The sequence below is a fragment of the Pygocentrus nattereri genome, chromosome 17 (genome assembly GCF_015220715.1).
Source record: "Pygocentrus nattereri isolate fPygNat1 chromosome 17, fPygNat1.pri, whole genome shotgun sequence".
Lineage (NCBI taxonomy): Eukaryota > Metazoa > Chordata > Actinopteri > Characiformes > Serrasalmidae > Pygocentrus > Pygocentrus nattereri.
Window position 1 is genome coordinate 14,403,033 of NC_051227.1, and position 17,474 is coordinate 14,420,506.

A 17,474-nucleotide genomic window follows, 5' to 3' on the forward strand; every position below is an offset into this window, starting at 1 on the left:
GTTACGCTACACCCTTTTCCATATAGTTACACTACACCCATTTCCATAGTTTCACCCAGTTCAACAATTACACTACATCCATTTCTGTGGTTACACTACACCAATATACATGAGTACGCTAATTATTTCCATGGTTACACAGCTTTTATTTTCATGGGAATGCTACACCCATTCCTATGGTTATGTTACACCTTTCTGTGGTTACACAAAACTTATTTTAGGGCTAGGCTACAAGGCTACACCCATTTCCATGGTTAAGCTGCATCCATGTCTATGGTTTCACTACACCCTTTTCCATAGCTACATTCCACCCATTTCCATGGTTACACTACACTTATTTCCTGGTTACATGCAAACACGGCAGTATGTTGTTGGTCATTTTGTATGTCTGTCAAGTTTCTTTCCTGTTAAACTTTTCCGTACATAGAGGTCCTGACTTACGAGACTGTATTTCAGTGATTTAATCTCATCTAATATTTCCACATTAGTAAAGTACTTTGAGCTTTGTGCTTAGCAGAAAAACTACATTTTTGACACACCTCCTGCACACTTGATCACTACTGGTTTTACTGCCACGCTATTGTATTAATAAACTGAGGCACTAATCGACAGCAGCCCACAGTGCCCACTAGTGGATGCATTAGTCTGTATAATAAATAGACCAAGAAAAGCAGATGGAGAAAGCTTTAGTCCTGGCCGAAAATCTTCAGTAGCTTCGTAATCTGTGAAGCTTACACAGCGGAAAAGCTGAAGTGCTGATTCAGAGAACAGAGTCACTCTGGGTCCTTCTGAGTTCAGTGGAGTAACGTTCTGTCATATTGCCTGGAGCGACTGGAGCTTCTTTTGTTGCTGTGATTTCATAATTGACTGTTAAGCTGAATGGCTAATCGGGCGTCTGCTTAACTGCCACTTTTTGGCCACACCAAAGATCTGCGCTGTTACACCTACCGTCCTACTGTGTCCCACGTTTAATTAGTGAATATTTTACAACGTCGCTCGATTTTTTATTTTTATTTTTTTAGTGTTGCACCTGCAGGCTTTTTCATTCCTAAATCATTGCAATGGTAGGCTGTTGCTAAAAAAGTCAATTAAATTTTTTTAATGTTGTTTAACGAGGAAATCGTGCACTTTCAGTTTGGCATTTTGTGTTCTGTCCATCATTTTAAACCTAGGAACTATATTTTTATTATTTTTATTAGCTCTGGTTTGTGGTCACAGTAAATACACTTATTAGTTAGTTAATTCAGAGTTTTCAGAATTTCTCTACGTAATTCAATTGAGATGTAAACAGAGTGATTCAAAGGGATTTGGTGTAAAATGAGAGACTCAGATCTCTTTACAGTGGTGGTGATAGGAAACAGAGGTCGCCATGACTGCAACACAGATATAGACATTTATTTACTATCCAGAACCACCAGAGAACCTCCACAACTCTTCTAAGTTGTCAGTCATCAGGCAGTGAATTCATAACCATTTCATGTAGGAACTTTCTGTGAGGAGCTTTTAGAGGTGGACGTCTGGTTCCCATCACCACCACTGTGAACAGTTCTGACTCGGCAAGTCTCTCTAGAACTGAGCGTTTCGGATTAAACTGCTTAACCATTCAGTTTTGCAGAAATTTAGAAAAAGTGGTGAAATTCTCTTGTAATCACATCATGGAAACATCGGAGAGGTCACAGCTGGAAATATTCCGTTGCTTTCACTCACACATCAAGGTGTAGGACCTGTGATTGGACCAGCTGCTATGAGGCTGCAGCACAACTGATATATTTTAGTGTTTTTATACCTTATCAGTATAATAAGGGATCATATTTATTGTTATTTGTGGAGTCGTTCATCAGATAAGATCTCAAGATTGTGCTTCTCAAAAGGTTTTGTGTCTTATTATTTTAGACAGACAGACAGACAGACAGGAAATCTAGCAAATTTTAAAATTTAGCATTTTTTAACATGTCATTCATTTTTGCATGACAATTTTCCAGCCTCTCTTTATCCTATTAGAATTAAACAGGCTGTTTTGGTTCCTGGGCCTTTAAGACTGATGTATGCAAATGAGCTCTGTTCTGGTTCATTCAAAACTCAGTCCAGGCTGAAACACTTCTTATAACCTCAGTATACACCGGTCAGGCATAACATTCTGACCACCTCCTTGTTTCTACACTCATTGTCCATTTTATCAGCTCCACTTACTGTATAGCTGCACTTTGTAGTTCTACAGTTATAGACTGTAGTCCATCTGTTTCTCTGATACTTTGTTACCCCCTTTTACCCTGTTCTTCAGTGGTCAGGACCCCCATGGACCCTCACAGAGCAGGTACTATTTGTAACAGTGGTGGTGTGTTAGTGTGTGTTGCGCTGGTGCGAGTGGATCAGACACAGCAGTGCTGCTGGAGTTTTTAAACACTGTGTCCACTCACTGTCCACTCTATTAGACACTCCTACCTTGTCGGTCCACCTTGTAGATGTAAAGTCAGAGACAACAGCTCATCTGCTGCTGCACAGTTTGAGGTGTTTAAAACTCCAGCACTGCTGTGTCTGATCCACTCAGACGAGTGCAACACAGATGGACTGCAGTCTGTAACTGTAGAACTACAAAGTGCACCTGTAGAGTAAGTGGAGCTGATAAAATGGACAATGAGCATGGAAACATTGGTGTAAATGGGTGGAGCTGGACTGCTCTAGGCTGTGTAAGCTGGAGAACTGTACATGTGTTGGTTCTTATGACATCACATTAATTTCCATGTATGGACTGGTCAGGTACTTTTTTGTATTTTCATAATACTTTAAATTCCTTTATTTGAAAAAAGAGAGAGGAATTTGTTTTTGCATGATATGGGCCCGTTAATGGGCTGGGAGGAACTGCGTCAGTGCAGTGTTCTCTGGTCTTGATTTAGGAGTGTTGTTGTTCAGGATGGAGCTGAGTGCACTGAAGCCCAGAAGCGCTCTGTGGGGAGAGGAGTTTTGTTTGGTGACTCATCAGGACAGGAATGTCCCGGAGTGTCACACCACTGACTGAGCTCTGTGCTGCTGTTGTCCTCACTGACCCGAGGTCATTAAGAGATTTCTGCACTTAATGGCACTGTTTGTTTTAAAATGAGGAGTCGCTGATGATCCTGGACCTCCTGGCTTTCCACAAAAGTCCTGAATGTGTTGCCCGTCCCCCCTCCACCACCGAGACCACCCATCAAGGAGAGAAAGTGCTCAGCCAGCTCAGAGACCCTCCCTCACAAATACCCACAAATATGTCACTACGGAAAGAGAATATGTTTTGCATTGATTTCATATTCATGCTGACTTTAAATGTGAACTTGAGTTATTATTAATATAACGTACTCTATGTGGCCAAAAGTATGTGGACACGCCTAATTATTGAGTTAGGGTGTTTCAGCCACACTTATTACTAACAGGAGGATCAAATTAAGCACACAGTCTTGCAGTCTCAATAGATGAACACTGGCAGTAGAATGGGTCACAGTGAAGAACTCAGTCACAGGATGCCTCCACTGCCCTGCTAGATCTATAGTCGCTTTTCTCGCATCTCTGGCAGGAAACTTTTCCACAGAAGTGGAACGGTTTCTTGTAAAATGTAAAAGTTCACTATGCACAATGCCAAGCGTTGACTGCAGTGGTGTAAAGCGCCACCACGGGACTCTGGAGCAGTGGAAACGTGTTCTGTGGAGTGACGGATCACACTTCTCTGTGCCCAAAGTTTTGAATATTATAACAAAAACCTATAACAAAATTTACAACTTTTAAAGTGGGAAACTCCTTCTTTCAGGGCCAAATTTGAGAAAATTAGTTGTAATCTACTACACAAAATAGTCTGACCAGTTTAATTATTTTAATACCATATGAGATCATTATTAATTTATATTTATTCATGTTTTTTGCACATGTGAATATAATATTGTTGTTTAGAGACAGAAAATATTAAGACATTAAGTGGGTTTGTTGTAAGTTATCAGTCATCCTTCTCGTTTGTGATCTGTTGGGCTGAAGTTGACTGAGTGCTGTGCTGTTACTCTTCTGAGAAGCAGATGTTGCACTGCAAAAAATAACATCTTAACAAGTGTAATCGTCTTAAATGTAGTGAAAAAATCTAATATCTCTCATTATGAGGCTGCTGGATGAACATTCTAAGATTATTCCACCTGTTTCTGTACATTTTTACTAGTTTTAAGTGATTTTATCTGGTGAAAGTGTCTGATTCCATTGGCAGATTAGTTCACTTGTTTGGAGAAATAATGAAGATAATTTTGCTCATTTAATGATTAAACCAAGGAACATGATCTGCCAATGAAATCAGACACTTTTATAAGATAAAACTGCTTAAAAACAAGTAAAAATGTCTAGAAATAGGTTCATCTCACAATATTCTTACAGTCTTAGAGTCTCATAATGAGAGATAGTAGATGTATTGACTCCATTTAAGCTGTTTACCCTCACTAGAGTTGAATGTTTGCAGTGTGCTGAGCGCAGTAGTTTCTGGGGCTGCTGCAGTGAGGCTTAGTGTTATAAGGAGGCGTTTAACAGGTTTGTTCTGTGTGTTTGTTTAATGGTTCATTGTGTTGCGTGTGTTGTTCCAGTCTGGACATGAAACTGTGAGCTCGTCTGCAGAGCTGCGGTTTTGCCTCCTCCTGCTTTAGTGCTTTTGTTTTGAACTTCTCAGGTAAATCTCCCCAAAGGCGGAAAACACAGAGCCTTTAAAATTCTGACACCAGCATTGCTAAAACAAGCTTCAGGTGCTTGTAGGCTGATGGATGCAGACAGGTGCCAAATTAAGGGAAAATATAAGTGTAAAGTGATAAAAGCTGCTTTTCCACTGCTTTAGTGCCAGTTTGACTTTACTCTGCTCGCCTTTTTTGGTTCTCCACTAAGCAAACCTGGTACCAGGTATTTTCAATCGAGTCTGGCTGCAGACAGATGCGCTCTCAGCCCCAGTGACGTCACATGCACATGCACTCTCTGCCACAATGGCAGAAGCTCTGCGCAGAAGCGGCCCAATGGCACGGTGACTTTTGGCGGCTGCTGTTCAGCGACATCATCACTTAATCCATTTTTCCTCCATAATTCGGCTAGAGAGTTACATTTAATGTACCTTCCTGATGAAAAAGATCATAGAACCCATTAAAAATGCCTGTTGGTACCTGGTGGTTCTCAGTTGTCGCTAATGGTGTTCCGTGTTTTCTTGATGGGTTGATATCACAGTGTAAAGGATTCTGATCGTTTAATCGGGTGTTTTGATTGATACCACATACATTTGATTGTTTCCTAATTGGTTCTAACGGCAACCATCAAGCCAATTCCCATTGGGAAGCAAAACCGTCAGGTTTTACTCCTAACGGCCCTGCAAACACAGTTATGTTGTGCCAACATCCACTTTTGGTCCCACAGCATTGTCTGCAATGTAATTCCTAAGAAAATGATGAACATTATCTGACAACTTTAGCAGTTTGTGACATACATATACAACCCATCTCCAAAAAAGTTGGGACGCTGTGCAGAATGTAAATAAAAATAGGATGCAATGATCTGCAAATCAGGTAAAACATATTTTTAAAGAAAAATACTACAAAGACAACGTATCAAATGTTGAAACTGAGACATTTTATTATGTTATTGTAAAATATTTCCCCATTTTGAATTTGAGGTCAACATGTTCCAAAAAAAGTTGTGATGGGGGCCTGTTTACCGCTGTGTTTCATCACCTCTTCTTTTATCAACACTCTAGGTGTTTGGGAACTGAGGAGACACTGCTGTAGTTTAGAAAGTGAAATGTTTTTATTTGATACAGGATTTCAGCTGCTCATCAATTCAGGGGCTAAATGATTTCAGTGGTGACAGGTCTGGACTCCTTTAATACGGAGCAGTGCTGCTGTAATGCGTGTAGAATGTGGTTTGACAACGTCTTGTTGAACTAATCAAGGCCTTCTCTGAAAAAGACGTCGTCTGGACGGCAGCATATGTTGCCAAAACATGTATATATCATTCAGCATTAATGGTGCCTTCATAGATGAGCACGTCACCCATGCCATGTGCACTAATGCCCCCCTGAACCATCATGAATACTGGCTTTTGAACTGGGCACTGTTAAGAAGCTGAGTGGTCTTTAACCTGGAGGGCACAGTGAACATGATTTCCAAAATGTTGATTCGTCGGACCACCGAACACTTTTCCACTTCCCCTCAGTCCATTTTAAATGAGCTCTGGCCCAGAGAAGGTGGCAGCGTTTCTGGATCCTGTTTGTTTGGTTTCTTCTTTACGTTTTAGAGCTTTAACTTGCATTTGTGGAGGCAGTGCTGAACTGGTTTCACATACAGTGGTTTTCAGAAGTGAGTCCCTGCACTGATTTCCACCATAGAATCATGCATTTTTAATGCAGTGCCACCTGAGAGCCCAAAGATCACGGCCAGCAATTACTGTTTTTTGACCTTTGCATAGAGATTTCTCCAGATTCTCTGAATCTCTCAGACCCCCATAGACCCACTAATGACCTAATGCAGTTTTTCTTAACCCTGGTCCTGGAGACCCACTGCCAAGCACTTTTTAGTGTTTTCCCCGCTCCCAGCACACCTGATCCGTCTAAGCTCATTAGCAGCCCCTTACTAGTTGAAGCGGGCGAGCTAAAGCATTAAAAACATTAAAACGTGCAGGGCAGTGGGCCCCGAGGACGAGAGCTGAAAAACACTGACCTAATACTCCCTGCGTTGTCCTCATCATTGCTTCATCTGCTCTTTCAATTTTCCCAGAATGCCCTCTGACGCCGGACACCCCCAGCAGCGAAGCTAGGACGTGCACCAGCAGCAGCCGACTGGCAGCGCTGAAGAAACAGATAGACATCGAGCTCAAAGTCAAACAGGGAGCGGAAAACATGATCCAGATGTACTCCAACGGCTCCTCAAAGGTAACACCCCCCCTTTTTACTGCTAGCTACAGTCCTGCTTGACACTGTTCATTGACAGCGTTAAGGCCTCAGTACTGCTTGGGGAGACAGCGTTCAGCTTCAGAAAACAGTGTGACGTAATTGCGGAGAAAACGACTGTAAACGTGTCACAGAGGCATCATTTGGGTGAACTGGGTGAACTCCATGGACAAAGACACTATGCGACAAAGCCTGTGATTAAGAGGCGTGCCATTAAACAGAGATGGATGCCTTTGAAGAGCTTCGTTTTACAAAAAATGTGCTGAGCACTCTGGCAGACACCCCAATATTTCACTAGTAAACGTGTATTTGTTTAATAAACAATGAATACTTGTTTGTTAATACTTGGGGGCCATTGGACAGAATAATTTTATTAACCAATGGTAACTGATGACTGCAGTTAGAGGCCTGTAAGGGTAATAATGAGAAACAGATGAATGGAAATTAGTCACTGTTACCTGTGAAAAACAGTGAGTGCTGTTAGGAGCGTATTGCAGCGTAAAAGATGAGAGTTATATGGCGACTGTGAGAAGCCTAACGTGACGAATTCGAGGAGCACTCCGTGTATTATAGGCAGGTGAAGTGGTTGGGGTCTGTGCAGTGGCAGTGTCATCAGGGGAGTGAGTGGCATGCAGGCCAGTAGTGCCATGTTTAAAACACTACTGCACTAAATCCAGTTCAACAGGACTAATGATGCTCTCTTTCAGTGAAACGTGCAGCACCTTTGATTCTCTCAGAAAAGCTTATCGTGATGTAATTTCCAACTAGCCATGAAATGCTGGCTCGGTTCCTGAAAGCCAAGCGTGCCGCAACTAGTTCAGTGCTGAGAGTCCCTGTTGGCTCTGGCCCTTTTAAAAACTTTTTTTTTTGGGGAGGGGGGTGGGGGGTGGGGTGGGGGGTGGGGCGGGCTTTTGAAATGAACATGGAAGAAAATACCAAACTACAATTATCGATTAGCGCTGCAATTATGGCTAAGGACAGTTCCAGGGCCTATTCAGGTGCTCTGCTTTCAATGCTCGTATACTTGTATGTCCTTATACACACACAAATACCCATTTACGTTTACGTACATATCCACAAACCTCTTTTTCTAATCTTTGCTGCTCTTATGGTAAGCGTATTTTGACAATGCCATCCAAATCAATATTCCGTTTAAAGAAAGAGATGAAACTTAATAATAATAATAATAAAAATAAGAAGAAATACAAAATAAATAAATAAATAAAATGAATATATAGAGGAGGGAAAAGAAGGAAAAAAACATTTCTGACTTTCCCTTCAAATAAGCTCCTTGAAAAAAGAGAGAGAGGGAAAAAAAAAACTATTTCCATTACAGAAGCTGAAGCATAGTCTTTCATTAAGAAGAGAGGAAATAACAAAAAAAAAATAGGTCATTGAAAACCTACATAAATTCTGGTCGCTGGGGTCTCATATATACCAGCCACTTGGACACATCAAGGAAATGCCCTCAGAGCCCAAAGAGTTAAGGTGGAAAAAAGGCACAAGGGTGCGAGAACTTAGTGCCTTGGCCCATGCTGACCTTGTTTTCAAGCACCCTATAGCTGCACTCCTGCTTTAGACTGAGGACTTCAGTCCACATGAATGGCCTTGACCGCGACCTGCTCCCTCAGACTGCTGCTCACACGCACACAGGCCGCTTACTCGGCTGCCCAGGGCCCTGTGTGTGTGTAGGAAGTCGACGGGAGTCTGATGTCAATCGGGGAATTATGACCTTTCCTCACACACATGGCGTGGTAACGGCCTGAGGAATTCAGGAGGAGTTGTGTTTACTCATCCTCGGCCTGTTCACGCTGAGCTGTTTGTTTCACACTGGGTCTCCCTAGAAAAATCTGTCGTCATCTGGATAATTATAAACGTGATGAATAGTTTCGGTTATGACTGGGCCATATTCTGCGCTGCTGTAAAACGTGCTGCGCTGCATGGGGGCAGAGGTTTATGTTGTGATTTATTATTAATGATGAGTAATTTATTGAGCATTTGTGTATTTTGTCCAGTGGTGAACCATGACTAGGCCTTCAGTTCAGGCGATAAATGTCAAAACGTGGTCAAAATTAAGGAAAAATATGAATGTTTAATGTTTCTTTTTTAGTTTTTTGTGAAATGTTGGAGCTAAGCTAATGAAGATCACTTTGCCGAGCTAGATTAAACACAGACATGAAGCTTAAGATTAAGTGACCCTTATTAGTCCCACTTTGGGGAAATTTCACCTCTGCATTCAACCCATCCGTGCAGTGAAACACCACATACACACAAGTGAACACACACACACACACTAGGGGGAAGTGAGCACATACAAGGCCGGTTCCCTAACCTCCAGCCCACAACTGACCCCTTCACACGTCAATGCCAACATGGGGCTTGTTAAAGACATTCCATCTGTTACACCTGAAGTTTGTAACAGACATTAAGATACATTTGAACTTGTATGTTTTAGTTTTACGGTGACTCTCATCCTGCGTTCACACTGGCCGCGATGCGACAAAGAGGCCGGAGGTCATTTATACTCAATGAGAGCTGGAGATTTCCGGCGACAGGAGGCCGTGCAAACATTGGTGACGTGAAGTGGACGGAGTTGGCGACGCGACAAAGTTGAGCCAGAGAGAGAATTACCACTTCTGGGTTTTTCAAACACTAGAGGGCGGTCCTGAGCGAGTTCAAAATGAATGGTTAATATTGAGCATTTGAGCAAAATCATAGTTTATAAAAGCTTAACCATCTTTAATCTAAAGAAATATAATCATTTCCTGAACCCAGAACAGTATACAACATTTTAACACTGCTGTTATATTTTTAAGAGCTTTTAAACTCGAGTTATAGGAGTTTAAAACAGCGCCTTGTATGTCTATGACATCCGTGAGCGCAAAGAGCCAATGAGCTGCTCTGCTCGCCAACCAAGCAGCAGTCAGTAGCAGTAACCTGTTTTTGTAAAACCTGTTTAAAAAAAAAAAAAAAAAAAAAAGGAAACAAAGAGGTGGGATATCTTTGTTTTTTAGTGAAATCCGTCCTTCTACTGTCTAAAATTAAAGGAAAGTTCTGGCTGAGTGATTAGAAACTATTTTAACTGTTCGTTTTTACCCGTTGAGCTCCATTCACTCCCATTCATTGAGGACTCACTTGTGGGCACCCTCTACTGTTTAGCAGTCCTGTTTTTAATATAATGGGGGAAATAGGAAGTGGCCAGGCTCCTGATAAACCAGATCTGGTTGAGCAGAGTTAAATGTATGCGAATAAGGATTTTGCATAAATCATGGCGATTACCAGTAGGACTCGAGCATTCAGCAGCGTAGTACACGCTTTATCTCTGCCTTTGTGAAACAGTACACTCCTTTTTGGTTTTTGGTCCTAGATAATTGTTCTAACGGATGGAATAGTGCCGGCGGTGTGTTTGCCGCAAATAGCCAGTAAAAAATAAAAATAAAAAAGCATGCAAGTGGTTTCTGACCAGGATTTTTCATTTTAAAGGGGGAAAGCATCTGATTTGTGCCTGGCATCAGTAAAACCATGGCAACCAATGGTCAGTTGCAGTTCAGAAACACCCACAGGTGATGAGCGATCAGCGATTTGGGCGACGAGGCAAAAAGTTGCTGCCACAGTGTAACAGTAAAGGGTCCTGGCACAGAGCTGCTGCCACTGCTTTCCATTCCTAACAACTGACCTACGACCGGTATTGACAGTCAGTGACGTATCTAGAACTTCGGAAGGAAGCGTTGGTCTCACTGTAAATCTGTAAAGATCTTCAGTTCAGCTCCTAAAATATTAACTCACTTTGAATCCCAGGTACCACGGAGAAAACAATCCTGAATGGACCATTTTCCATTGGACGTTTCAAGAATTTATTTTACAGACATCATGAGGCTTTTCTTTGTAGGCCAAGAGGTCCTGAGGATTCCTATCTGAATTTATCGTATTGTATTTTGTTGCTGTTCTGTAAAGGCGGTAAGCCACTAGATGCCAGCATTACAGTGATTTTATCACACTTGAGTGGGTTTTATTGTTTAGTTTCACATTGTTGTTGTTGATTGACTCTGCAGAACAGCAAAGGGTCACTAAAGTTACGCTGAAGCCCGTGTTACTGAGGTTCATCTGTATAACTGTGCTTGTTTGTGTGTGCAGGATCGTAAGCTGTTGGCTACGGCGCAGCAGATGCTCCAGGACAGTAAGATGAAGATCGAGTTTATCAGGATGCAGATCTTGAAGGCCAGCCAGAGCCACGAGCTGAGCTTTGACAACAACGACGTCATCGGTAACTTCACGAAACACTCAGCTGCGTCGGTAGTGTGTTATTACATTTATTAGAAATATCTATCTTTTACCTTCACATCGTTGGCCATTTTATCAGAAACACCAGCCATTAGGTGCACTTTGTAGGTGTATAGTTATAGACTGGGGCCCATTTGTTAGATGAATAGTTTATTAGCCCTCCATTTATCATTGAAAAGGGACCACCAAAGCGCAGATTTTTAAACACTGTGTGTCCTTAATGGTCAATATATCAGAAACCCCTCCCTTGGTGGTGTTCAGTTAAGAGACTAGAGTAGCTCTAATACTCTACTACACTTGTCTGGACATTTTTGGATGGTGGACCACCTACATTGTAAAAATGAAAAGATTCTTGAGGCCCCCTTTGGGGTTCCTCAGCTTGCCACACTGACAGAACCCTTAATTTGAGATCTGATCTCATCTGATCTGATTCACGGTAGTGTCCTACACTTAAAAAAAAAAATGGTTCCTCTAGGGTTCTTTAGTAAAGGAAATGTTCCTATACAGAACCATGAACACTCAAAGAACACTTTGCATTATTAATAGGGTTCTTTAGATTGATAGAGAACGTGCTGTAGATGATTCTGTATAGAACCTTATTGAAAATGCTTCTGTGTCTATACAAGCCTTGTATCACAACAATAGCAGAACCCTTTTGGTGCTATATAGAACGTTTTTCTGTATAGAACCATATATAGCATATTCTCTAAAGGGTTCTTTGCATGGTGAAATGGTTCTACCAGTTGATAGAGAACGTGCTGTATATGGTTCTATGCAGAACCCTTCAGAAAAGGGCTCTATATAGCACCAAAAACGGTTCTTCTATTTTTATTATACAAGCTTGTAACAATAGAAAACCCATTTTTGGTGATACTTAGAAGCATTTTCAAAAATGTTCCATGTCACTTTCTCCATCAAGCAGAAGAACCATTTCACCATGCAAAGAACCTGTTAATCATGCAGATGGTTCTTTGAGTGTTCATGGTTCTGTATAGGACCATTTTCTTTACCAAGGCACCCTTGAAGAACCGTCTTTTTTAAGGGTGTAGGAATCAGATCTGATGAGATCGGAACTCAAGGCCTGTAACACAGATTTCAGTGTCCACTGATGGACGGGGTGGAGAGAGTGTGAGTAAAAAGGGTCACGGTTCCTATATAATTGGCCCAATATAGACGTTCCTCTGTAGACAGTCTGCACTTTCACCTCATAGTTATTGTCACATTTCATATTTAATGTGCTGGAGTGCCAAAGCCTAAATAACACAAGCAGTTCAACTCACTAGTTACCCACAGACTGCACTGTAGACATGCACAGCATTACTCAGCCACTGTAACTGAAAGGCAGCTCCTTCTTTGCTTAATGAGCTGTAATGGTGTGTGATTGTGTGCATGATTTGTTCCAGCTAAGCCCATCATCAGCCCACTGGACCTGCGGGTGGAGGAACTGTGTCATCACGCTCGTATCGAGCACGCCGTGGCCGAGGGAGCCAAGAACGTCATGAAGCTGCTGGGCTCCGGCAAACTGGCTGAGAAGAAAACTCACTCTGAGGCATGGTCACTAACACAGACACACACACACACACACAGTACTGGACCCTGATGTTATGAAAGCGCATTGATGCTTTAATTTAAGGGAGGCGATACGACTGTGTTGGTGTCCACTCTATTAGACACTCCTACCTTTTCGGTCCACCTTGTAGATGTAAAGTCAGCGACGGCAGCTCATCTGCTGCTGCACAGTTTCCTTTGGTCATCCTCTAGTCCTTCATCAGTGGTCACAGGACGCTGCCCACACGCTGCTGGCTGGATATTTTGGTTGGTGGACTATTCTCAGTCCAGCAGCGACACTGAGGTGTTTAAAAACTCCAGCAGCACTGCTGTGTCTGATCCACTCAGACCAGCGCAACATACACTAACACACCATCACCACGTCAGTGTTACTGCAGTGCTGAGAATGATCCACCACCCAAATAGTACCTGCTCTGTGAGGGTCCATGGGGGTCCTGTCCACTGAAAAACAGGGTAAAAGGGGGTAACAAAGTATCAGAGAAACAGATGGACTACAGTCTGTAACTGTAGAACTACAAAGTGCAGCTATACAGTAAGTGGAGCTGAGAAAATGGACAGTGAGCATAGAAACAAGGAGGTTTTCAGAATGTTATGCCTGATCTGTGTATTTCTTGGGACGCTGAAAAAAATCTTTGAATCATTGCATCTGATCAAATCATATTTTGGTGATCGATTTAATGTGATTTTATTGAAGACCCACCCATAGCAGGCAGTTTTCAACCTTTCACATTGATGTCGGTGGTCAGTGGTTTTCTTTATTGATCTGTAAATCAACACATTTTACAATTATTTATTTTACATTTAAATGTCTGAATCGTTTGAAGAATTTTATAATTACACTGGACAAGCAGTAATGATGCCGGAATGAAAATTGCTGGCCAAAACTGAAATTTTTGACGCAATGGACTGAAAACCAAAACTAAAAGAAGTTATTTATTGATATTTTTTTTTATTTATGCTTCTGAATAAAAATAAAAACAACAAGGCAATGAAGTAAAGCAGTTCTATCATTGATGAAGTCAGTCCTTTCAATTAGAAAACAGAGTTGAGAATTAAACAAACAAAAAGAAAACTGTTGTTTGTAATTTGTTCCCTCACTGGTTCTGATGTCAAGCACTAGAACCCTTCACTCTGTAACACTAAACTGCAGTACAGTAATGCTAATTTCTGCTAGCGTTCTATTGGATATGCAGTGTTAAGTTAGTGTCAGGCTAACAGTGGTGTACATTAACAGTGGTGTAGATTGACTTTCCCACATTGGGTGAAACACTGATGGCAGCTCTAGTTTAAACTCTGACATTTGAAGCCTGTAATGAGCTTTATTGTGTGGTTTAGTGTTTCAGTAAATCCTTCAGTAAATACTTCAACTCGAAGCCTCACTCTTAACACAGGAGGAGGCTTTAGTAGAGTACACTTCACTTAACTTACAGCAGACAAATACAATTTGTGAGCTCTTATAATTTATGAACAGTACTTATAATGCATTATGTTAACAATTCAAAATGCATGGCTGTAACGTGTAATGAATTTTTATGAATATTTATAGCTAAAATGTGTAATGCATTTTTAGAAATATATGTTTATGATGCCTTATGAATGCATTATAACATGTTATGAATGTGTTTATAGATGCTTACAAACGTGATTCATAGAAAGTGTTACCTTTATTTCTAACCAAAAATTTCAGCTTTTTTCCTTTTTCTAAAGCCTTTTTTTTTTAAACAAATGTCATTACATGTTTGTGTTTTTCTTTGCCCTCACTTAATACATCAACCCCCTTCGTGGCATCAGCTGGGTGCTATTGGGAAAATTTGTTGAAAGGTCATTGCAAGAGTTAATGTGCTGTTTTGCTGTGATTGTGTGATTCAGGCCCAGGCTCGGTTTAATGAGTCCAGTCAGAAGCTGGACCTGTTGAAGTATTCTCTGGAGCAGCGGCTCAGCGAGCTCCCTAAACACCACCCGAAGCGCAGCATCATCATGGAGGAATTATCTCTAATGTCTTCTCCGCCTCTCAGCCCCCGCAACAGCCTCATATCAACACAGAACCAATATAGTACAGTGGCTAAACCTGCCGCACTCACAGGTACAAACTCATACCTTCTCAGAATCAGTGCAGTACAGTCTCTGATCCCACCACTCTAACAAATATAAACTTGTATCCCAACCAAATATCGCCCCCTACGCTTCCTGTAGTGTATTACAGTCTGTCAGAGTGACTGTGTGGATCATATGAGCATTATAGATAATAATAGAGCAGTTCAGTTTTAAAAATAGATTATGTATTTGCAATAAAAATCCATGGCAATATTTTTTTTGTTTATTTTTGATACAGTCTGCTTTTTTCAGTTAATCATTTCACCCTTAGTCTGTGTATAATTTGGGCTTCTAGAAACAGTTAATGGATCTCTTTATATGCGCTTTGCTCCTGCAGGGACGTTAGATGTGCGGCTGATGGGCTGTCAGGACCTACTGGAGAACGTTCCAGGCCGTTCAAAGGCCACGGCGCAGACCCTGCCGGGCTGGAGTCCCAGCGACACTCGCTCGTCCTTCATGAGTCGCGGGAGCCGCAGTCGAGCAACCAGCAGCCGGAACCTCTCCAAAACAGACGACTTGACCAGTTCAGTGGCTTTTTAATACTGAGGAAAGCATTTGAGTTCAGTTTGCAGGACTTTAGTCTGTTGTTAATTGTAATCTTTGTAAAAGGGAATTCTGATCCAGTCTGAAAGATCAGTGTCAGAGCAGATTCAGGCATATTTAAAGGCATTTTTTTCATAATTCAGTGGTTGAGATGTAATCAGAGAGATGCAGAGCGGTTTGGTGTGCAGTGGTTCAGATGTCTTTACAGTGGTGGTGATGGGAACCAGGGGTCGCCATGACTACAACACAAATATGGAACCACCAGAGAACCTACATGAGTCTTCTGAGTTTATATGTCTATGCACTACTACTAATATTTAATAAAAATAATCTTAATAATAATAATTATTCTATTATTAGTCATAGTATTCCTAGCTGTGGATTGTGCTGAATGAGGAATTGATTACTGAACACTGATTAAGTTGTGCTTAAATGAGTGCATATGTTGTTAAAAGTTATACTGTTGCCCTTATTTAATTTACAGAATTATGTAAAATGCACACCCACCCCCCCCACACACACCCCCTACCCCCCCTACCCCCAGGCCAGTTGTGGCTCCAGGGTAATTTGAATTTGAACCCCCTGCTGTAGAGAACGGGCCATTTTGAGTGAAAGTCTTGTTTGTTGTCCTGAACATAAATACTATTTGTTTCTGTGTCTTTGTTTTTCTCCAGATGAGATCAGTGCAGTGTTAAAGCTGGATAACACTGTGGTGGGACAGACCAGCTGGAAACCTGTCAGTAATCAGTCGTGGGATCAGAAGTTTACATTAGAACTCGACCGGGTAAAAATGCTGTGCTTATCCTGATTCACAACATCTTCACTTAAACCACATGTTAAATATGAACAAACTCTGGACTCATCTGGACACATCTGGGCTTAGTTACTGTGCAATAAGCTGGAGCACCTGACTGTAGAGTTTAGCTTGCTGGTTTTATTTCTGAATTTTATTCATTGTCATTTGTTTTTTCTGTATACATTTGTTTTATATATATATATATATATATATATATATATATATTTTTTTTTTTTTTTTTTTTAGTAGTAATAATTTTATTCTCATTTTGCTCACTTTATTTTCTCTGACTTTTGTTTTTGCCACTGATTTTTTTCAAATACCCACATAATTTAGAGATTAAGATCTAAACAGAGTCATTCAGGGTGGGTTGGTGTGATATGCTCTGTCAGAATTGTTCACAGTGGTGGTGATAGGGACCAGACATCCACCTCTACAAGCTCCCTCACAGAAAGATTATGACATAAAATAGCAACTAGAACGCTGCCTGGTGTTTAAATCACTGTTTTACGACTGTTCTGAGAAACTTTTGGCCGTAAACGCAATTTTTAAAATCTGTTCATGGTGGAGGGAGACATGCCGGGTGCTGTGAGGCAAAACAGTCCCCAAAGAAAACTTATTATTCATATTATCCACTATTTTCCATCATCAACATTCCATATAAACTCAGAAGACTCGTGTAGGTTCTCTGGTGGTTCTGGATGGTAAATAAAACATCTCTATCTGTGTTGTAGTCATGGTGACCCCTGGTTCCCATCACCACCACTGTAAAGCCATCTGAACCATTTCACACCAAACAGCTCACATCACTCTGTTTACATCTCAGTGAGTTATGCAGAAATTCCCCTTTTTAACTGGTGTTTAACTGGAGAGTGTAGTAGTAGTGTTCTTTTGTTTTTTTGGGGAAAACTTTATAGCGTATGAGTTGTGATGTTCTTCTTTATGTCTCAGATGCAGCTCTTAATCCGTCTTAATATGAGTGTGTTTTTTCCCTGCAGTCTCGGGAGCTGGAGATTTCTGTGTACTGGAGGGACTGGCGTTCTCTCTGCGCTGTGAAGTTCCTCAGGCTGGAGGATTTTCTGGATAATCAGCGCCACGGCATGTGTCTTTACCTGGAGCCGCAGGGCACTCTGTTTGCTGAGGTACACAGCCATTACACCGCTGTGATTCGTACTGCCTTTAAAGGGCCAACACACACACACACACACACACACACACACACACACACACATTTTCTAAGCCGCTTATCCTTCTGGGTCGCATGATTAA

General features: G+C 41.3%; 1 protein-coding gene across 2 annotated transcripts in view; it reads left to right on the forward strand.

Annotated features, from left to right (window-relative positions):
* pkn2 (protein kinase N2) overlaps positions 1-17,474 on the forward strand; it is a 43,857-nt gene that overhangs the window by 7,517 nt on the left and 18,866 nt on the right. For both annotated transcript variants that reach the window (XM_017706343.2, XM_017706344.2), the window contains exons 3-9: positions 6,750-6,904; positions 11,057-11,186; positions 12,607-12,752; positions 14,642-14,855; positions 15,204-15,389; positions 16,084-16,193; positions 17,204-17,347. In XM_017706343.2, coding sequence (XP_017561832.1) covers positions 6,750-6,904; positions 11,057-11,186; positions 12,607-12,752; positions 14,642-14,855; positions 15,204-15,389; positions 16,084-16,193; positions 17,204-17,347 — 1,085 coding nt within the window. The remainder of the gene's footprint in view (positions 1-6,749; positions 6,905-11,056; positions 11,187-12,606; positions 12,753-14,641; positions 14,856-15,203; positions 15,390-16,083; positions 16,194-17,203; positions 17,348-17,474) is intronic.